This window comes from Triticum dicoccoides, chromosome 3A (assembly GCF_002162155.2).
Source record: "Triticum dicoccoides isolate Atlit2015 ecotype Zavitan chromosome 3A, WEW_v2.0, whole genome shotgun sequence".
Lineage (NCBI taxonomy): Eukaryota > Viridiplantae > Streptophyta > Magnoliopsida > Poales > Poaceae > Triticum > Triticum dicoccoides.
The window spans coordinates 44,681,093-44,688,460 of NC_041384.1; the positions used below are offsets into that span (position 1 = coordinate 44,681,093).

The window sequence follows — 7,368 nt, forward strand, 5'->3', positions numbered from 1 at the left end:
GCATCTTTCATATGGTGTCTAGCTTGCATTGTTTCTAATTTGTTAAAATGTTTTCTGCTTAATTTATATACATTATAGGTGTGAATATGCCAACACCAGTGGGTCTAGCAGACCTTCAGCGTGCACCACATATGCATGTTGTAGAATCCATCGTTATCTTCTTCCGCATCTTCTTCAGGAACAATCAATGCACTGATCTTGGCGGACCCTTCTATCGTCGACGCCACCACAACGCCGGACAATGCTAGCCTCCTGCACCTTCCGCCAAGACTCATCGTGTCGATACTATAGATGGCACACCGTTCCATCTCGATCACTGCACGAGAAGAGAAGCATACGAAGACCTGCGCCTAGCCACCAAGCCAAACAACTGTCCCTCCGTGTTCGGTCTAGACCTGTAACGCTTGTCAGCAATGTTGCCTATGTCGACCATGTTCGGAGGTCCCCCGAAATGAGGTCCTAGACAACGACTGCGGCTCTATTGCGTTGGTCCTTAAGGGCACGTGCACAAAGACTTGCCCGCTATCATCGGGAAGGTCAAGCCGGCTCCGATAGGGGGGCGGCGACAACGGCACATCATTTTAGTGGCGGTGGTGGCCGTTCGGTAGTCTTGAAATCTCGATGTAATTTACTTTTGATGAACTTTGATAATAGATCTGGATATATTTCAAAAAAAAAAAAGATGGCGGTGGGCTCGCTCGACCCTGGTCCGGATTCGGCATATCAGCATTAAAAAGGTGCCGTTCCATGCTTAAGCAACAGGTTAAGCAGACATCTATCCAACCATAGGTACACCATTATTATTACTCAATCAATCCAGAAATCAATGAACCAAAAGAATATAAAAAAACGATGAAATAGTCCTTCGGAGCACAACTTGCTATAGTAATAAAAATGCAGCAATGACAGTTGGCTATAATCAGCTTCAGGTTTGTCATGCCATTTTTGCTGTCAACCTTATTTATCCTCTGTAGGTAGTCCAAGTGAAATATTCACCACACCAAAACCAAAAAGGTAGAAAAAACAACAACATTACAATCTACCATTTGACAAACAGATACCTTCCATTGCCCTGCTCCGGTCAAAGAGCTCCATTGCGCTTCAAGGCTTCACAAAATCTTTTAGTATTTTCAGATAACCATCATGTCTTCATTACGCCCCGCTCTTGTACCGTAAGGCTGTAACAAGAGTAATATGTTGAAGGTCACTTTGGTTCGTATTAATGAAATGAATTTCAGAACAACGCTGCTATGCGCAGGACACATGCTAGCCGATTTATGCACGGCGTTTAAGATCAAGCCGTACATGCATAGGACTAAAGAGTTGACAGCCGCTGGATTGATTTGTCGTGCAAGGATCGGTCCATAATTATCGTGTGTGAAGCAGTTTCGATTTCAGATTAATAAAGCAGTAGAAACAGAGCAAGTTTCTCTTACCTATTAATTTCACTGACCTGTCTAGTTATAGAGGGATTCATCCGGGAAGATATTATGCCCATCTGTCGCAACATGGACTAGGATGCCTTGTTCTTCTTCCGCTAGACAATTCCTGAACACTTGGGCATGCAGGCAGTCAATCATGTACACACGTTTCAGCGAGCACAGGTTCTCTGTGTGATCCAGCATTGGGCAGTCCTGTGCAAACAGGTCCTGCAGCTTACAAAGGTTGGAAATCCTCCTTAAACATGTGTTGTTCATCACCTTGAGCCACACAACTGCAGGAAGGTCGACAACTTCTTGAAGCTTGTGAGCACCTTCAATGTGGATTCTCTTCAAATTAACAATCATGTACATGTCTTGAGGCAGAGCTCTCAGTTTGGGGCAATCAAAAAGCAGCAGACGCTTAAGGCAAGGCATCAAAGAGAGCTGTTGAGAGTTGTCCTCCATGTCATCGCACATATTTCTTATGTTCAGTGACCATTTTTCCAAATTACCCATGCTAACGAGGCGAAGCAGTTCAAGTTTTGGGAAGAAAGCCGCTGCACTTCTGACACCTTTCCCCAGGAGTTCTGTGCCAATAGTTACAACTTCATCTGCACCTTTAATGTGAAGAACTAGCAATTCTGGCATCTGACCTGCTGGTGGAAGCACTGAACATGATATACACTCATTCAGGTGCATGTGACACAAACTTGGCATATTAAGCTCTGGTTCCGAACATAGCCATTCTGGGAACCTTATGCCCGGGAACCCATCAATATAAATATATACTAGGCTTGGTGAAGGAATAAGCATATCAAAGACTTGCTGAATTCTCTCAACCACACCAGTCTGGTAACGGGTTCTCTCTCCGGTACTGCCCATTGTGCAACCCAGTCTCAGTTCCCTAAGATTATGACTGTTCTTCAGTACAAGTTCACCCACTGGTGCTGCTTTCTCTAGCTGCTGGACCCACAGACGTTGGATATTGGGGAGGCGTCGCAATTCGTCCAATCTGAATCCAGTCCCACTCTCGAAAACTCCTTTTAGGCTATAGAGCTGCTGAAACTTTGCAATTCCTTTTGGAACATGATCAATTGCAGTCCAGTCTAGCTGCAAAAAACTTATGTTGGACAGCCTCATGAGACCAGCTGGCAGGCTATCCAATTGACGGCAACCAAGCAAAGAAAGGTATTCAAGGCTGATGAGCCTTCCCGTGGACTCCGGAAGTTTGTTAATCTCCGTATAGCTCAGATCTAGCAACCTCAACAACACCAAGTTTCCCACTGAGTCTGGTATGTCCTTGATGCTTGTCCCTCTGAGAACCAAGACACGGATATGCTCAAGCTTTCTGAAAATATCCTTGCGAATTGACTTGAAGTTCTTGTTATTAAAAAGTAGGAGGCTTCTCAAGCACTTGTGCTCTTCTAGAGGGGGGATTTCTTCTATAGCATGGCTGATACCTAAGCGGCGCAGATTCGACATGGAATTGTTACTTTCCGCATTCATGAACAGGGAGTGATCCTTTGTCAGATATTGCCCAAGTGACCTCAATAAATCATGCATCGTTGACTCACCTTTATCTACAAACATAGGTATTGGTTGCAGAAGATTCCTCCTAATTAGTTCAAGGTAATACTCTTCAGCAATTTCATGTATTGAGTAATCATGCTCTTTCCTCACAAAACCTTCGGCAACCCACCAGTAAGCAACATCATCACGGCCTATAGCAAAATTAGGAGGCAACAAAGCACACCAGAGAAAACACTGCTTGAGTTGAGGGGGTAAGTTGCTGTAACTTAAATACAGGGGACCTCCAAGTTCTTTGGGGAGTCCATGAATGGACCATTTACTATCTCGGATGCTCTTCCATTCAGCAACTGTTCTTTTGGTAGATAGAACACCTGCAACAACCTTGATGGCCAGAGGGAGACCATCACATTTCTTTACAATGTCATACCCAATATTCTTGAATTCACATATTTGCTCGGATGATTGAAAGGACTTCTTCATAAGAAGTTCTAAGCCATCACCGTAATTCATTTTGTTTACTTGGTGGATATGTGTTGCATGCATTTCTGACAAAACATGCAGGTCTCTTGTGGTGACAAGGATATGGAAGTTCAAGGCTCTCATAAAAGGCGATAGAAGAAGATCAATCCAGACATCAGATTTCCACACATCATCCAGCACAAGAAAAACACTCTTTCCTTTGATAGTGTCCATTAAAAGTGGTAGAAGCTCAGTCTTGGTCTCTAATTGATCACACTTTTCTCGAGCCATTCGTATTGCCTGCTTTATCAACCCGGTCTCTGTGTAGCTCTGCGAAATGCACAGCCATATATGAACTTGGAATTTCTCTCTTATCATCTGATCATTATATATCTTCTGAGCTAACGTTGTCTTACCAATGCCTCCCATTCCTTGAATCCCCAGAACACTTGTACTATTCTCATGGCAGCCACTGACAATCATTTGTACTATGTCATCAACTGATTGTTTGATTTCTCTTCCAACAACCTCTAGTTCATCTATAGGAGATGTCTGATTTCTGTCCACAGTTGTTACCTGGAACTGTTGACGAATGGATCTATCCAAGCTGAACATCTCTGTGTTCATTTTAATCTCATCAAGCTTTTCATTTATGTCCTTAATTCTTCTAGCCACCTTGTGATCAAATAAAAGCTTTTCAAAACAAGAGACCATAGGCTGATTGAAACAGAGCGATCTAGCTGGTAGCAAAAATTTCTGTGATTGAACCATAACAAGATCTATGATGACATCAACATCAAACATAACATCACTCATGTTCTTCCACCATGCCTCTATCTGTCTATCTTCCATGGCCAGAGCTTCCGCATCCTCACGAACTGCGCGGAAGTGTTCTAGATTTTTCTTCAGCCTTTTGATGTCCTTTTTCACGCTTAGTGTCATCACAATCTCATCTTCAATAAGCTGACTCAGCCTTGTCAAAAATTTCGAAGTAAGAGCATCCAAAACTGTGCCCATGGTGCCCAAACCAGTGGATTCTGACTTTGATGCAAGTGTGCCTCCTTTGATGTTTCGCAGGCCTTATGCTGTGTGAGTTCTACCCTCCTCCGTTCATCACAGGATCATTGTCCAAACAATGCTCTTCTCTGCATAAGTCAGTCATAATTTATGTCATCACACCAAGCTCAAGAAACACCCCCCCCCCTCCACCCCCGAAGACAAATTCGTACAAGAAAAACAATGGGGCACACTAGTTCTTTTTGTAGAATAAAATAGCCTCATCACATTAAAAAAATCCTTTATAGTAATCGACAAAGTGAAACCCATGTGGCAGATTTTTATAAATCAAGAACGAATAAGATTTCAAACTTCGAAAAATCAGGATCTTGAAAGCAGCGACACAGGAGTTTGCAGTGACAGAGAATGAAGGTAAACTTAAGATTGTACCTTTCTCCTCCATTGACAGATGAAAAAAGGAGCTGAGCACGTGATGGCGGCACTTCCTATGATTTTATGGTTGAAGCCATGATCATTTGTGGAGACATCTGGATAAATAAAAGATGGATGGTTGCCCCAAGCCAGGACCATATAAGAGGCCATATGTGCAATTCAGGATTTCAGGCACGGGGGATAAAAGAAGCAATCATACCACAGTATACATGAGCGGCTTTGACTCCAGCCTAGCTGAGATCTTGCTTGGTTGCACAGACTAGCTTCTTGGATGCTTGCTCCCACCTCATGGCTGCTTCGTTTACATGGAAGGTGGGAAGACTAGCCGGTCTGTCTCTTGTCAAGCTTGTCTTAGGACCGATCCGTCCCTGTCATAGCCACACAATCAAACATGTGTTACTTTGCATTTTCCTTTCCACCTTCCAACTTGCAAGGTGAAGACCCTTTCAGTATCTATCCTTTCCTTGATTTTACTGAGATTCCAGATCTGCAAGTTCGAAGCTCTTTCTCCTTATGACAACCAGCTACAGGAACCATACGCCAGAGACTTCAACTAGGAGCAAATATATTTGCGAAAAACGCACACATGTTTATTTGGGTATTCATCAAACAATTCATAAGCAAAACTAAAGAAAGCGTGGAACCCAGATACAACTCATAAGCAAAACTAAAGAAAGTGACAGAGAATGAAGGTAAACTTAAGATTGTACCTTAATAAGATTGTAATGACAGATGTGAGAAGGAGCCGAGGAAAAGGCAGCTGCGCAGTGGTGGTCTCTTGCTGAGATGAACAACGAAAGGATTCTTGCAAGCCAGGAGCCCAGGACGATGTAGTATATGAAATTCAGGGTAAGAAAGAAGAACCGGCCATGGTGTAGACAAGTAGCGGCGGCCCTGCTCCAGCTGGGAAGTGGTAGAAGGGGGATCTGTTGCTTAGGTGAGATCAAACAGCTCTTGTTGGATGGTTGCTCATCAGAACGTCAAATGCAGAATCGTTCACCTGATCAATTTCTTACAGTATTTGCATCGGATTCCATTAGTATGAAATTAGCCAGGAAAGGACAATCATTGATGCACTTGAAGTCGTTCAGTCTGTTTAGTTTATTGATCCATAATATAGTATGGCTGTCCTCATCTACTTGCACTGACAAGGCCTCAGTTAGGTGTAGAATCATTATATAGCAAGTGCCAACTTGGCTTGTCTCCTAGTACAAGGTTGCAAGATTTTGATTAGGATAGCGATTTTTTAACGCAGAAAAAATGTAGCGGCGAGTGAGATTAGGAAGTGCACCTGAGCATTTCGTCGAACAGCTCGTATGCATCCACTGAGTTGTTGTTGTCTCAAGCAAATATTCAACGGAATGCTAGCATCCAACCATTTCCGTTCCTGCTCTCCCTGTGTCTCACGAGTCACCGAAGCAATCAAGGAGGCATCAAAGTTAGTCATAAGAAAACGATGGACGTAATATGCTAGAAGGGGCTTATACAGTCAGGCTCAGCAAGGGTAAGCAAGGGCAAGCAAGCCGGCGAGACCGGTCAAGGCTTGAAATTGCAGCGAATTTCGTTTAAACCAAGAAACAGAGGAGCAGCTGGTGAGATTAGGAAGCGCTAGCGAGCATTTCGTCGAACAGCTCGTGTGCATCCGCTCATCTGTTGTCCCAAACATTTGTATTCAGTGGAATGAATGCTAGAGCAGTAGAGCAGCAACCACCGGGCGGTGGGCAAGCCAGCCGGCGACACCGACCAACAATCACATGGCGGTTGGTCCTCCCATGAACCGAGCAATGAACGAACGAACAGAGCATAGCAGAGCAGCTGGCCCGGAACAATGAGCCGGCAAGTCCGAGGCAGCGAGCTGCTCGTACTAGATCGGGGTGATGCGGCACGAGCAGATGGGAGGCGGCGAGAGCAGTTTGGAGCCGGCCAGCCGGGGACCGGGGATGCCGACGCCGAGAACCCACCACGGCGAGGTTCAACCCTGCCAAAAAAATTGTGTTGATTAACTAAACTTGACTAATAACCCTGCCACCGCAATATACTTTCTTGGAGAAACAGTAAAAACTTCTGCTGTGGCAAGAAAACGCTACCGCTATACAAAGTTCTCGCGGATGGCTATATTGGCATATCATTCGTTAGTGAGTGAGTCAAAATCTTGTTATTATTTGGACACGTGTGACATATTAGAGATTCGCTCACACATTCCGTGTGGCATAATCAAGAGGCAGCCCATACAAGTCATGTATGAACGAACATTAGAACTATCCACATGTGTGGGCGCAGCTACTTCGTGTCACACGCCCAACAAATACTACTCATCTCTGTCCCACGCGTGTGGCACGAAGCAAATATGCCCACACGTCCTGGCGCACTACGTTAGTTACCGCGGGATGACGCTTTAGTTACCAATGCATCGGCTGAAAAGAAAAGGCACAAATATTTTACCTCTTCGACATTTCATCGACCACTTGGCGGCCACAAACCTGAGCGACGGCTGCACGGGCCGAACGCA

At 44.4% G+C, this 7,368-nt stretch overlaps 1 protein-coding gene across 4 annotated transcripts; it reads right to left on the reverse strand.

Moving 5' to 3' along the window:
* Nucleotides 1-801: 801 nt before the first annotated feature.
* LOC119266965 (putative disease resistance protein RGA1) lies at nucleotides 802-6,880 on the reverse strand. Of its 4 annotated transcripts, XM_037548253.1 has the most exons (7): nucleotides 6,151-6,880; nucleotides 5,860-6,064; nucleotides 5,570-5,785; nucleotides 5,059-5,412; nucleotides 4,857-4,954; nucleotides 1,437-4,555; nucleotides 802-1,178 (listed from the first exon to the last, which is right to left on the reverse strand). In XM_037548253.1, exon 6 carries the CDS (start codon nucleotides 4,425-4,427, stop codon nucleotides 1,458-1,460), a length of 2,970 nt encoding a protein of 989 aa, XP_037404150.1. In that variant the 5' UTR covers nucleotides 4,428-4,555; nucleotides 4,857-4,954; nucleotides 5,059-5,412; nucleotides 5,570-5,785; nucleotides 5,860-6,064; nucleotides 6,151-6,880; the 3' UTR covers nucleotides 802-1,178; nucleotides 1,437-1,457. The 4 variants fall into 4 exon arrangements, with proteins under 4 accessions (XP_037404150.1, XP_037404148.1, XP_037404149.1 ...); XM_037548251.1 differs by having other exon boundaries at nucleotides 5,059-5,383; nucleotides 5,570-6,064; XM_037548252.1 differs by having other exon boundaries at nucleotides 1,454-4,555; nucleotides 5,570-6,064.
* Nucleotides 6,881-7,368: the final 488 nt, after the last annotated feature.

What these genes read in the sequence shown, in the direction of transcription:
- LOC119266965 (XM_037548253.1), bottom strand. Translation starts at nt 4,427, where the DNA reads ATGGGCACAGTTTTGGATGCTCTTACTTCGAAATTTTTGACAAGGCTG.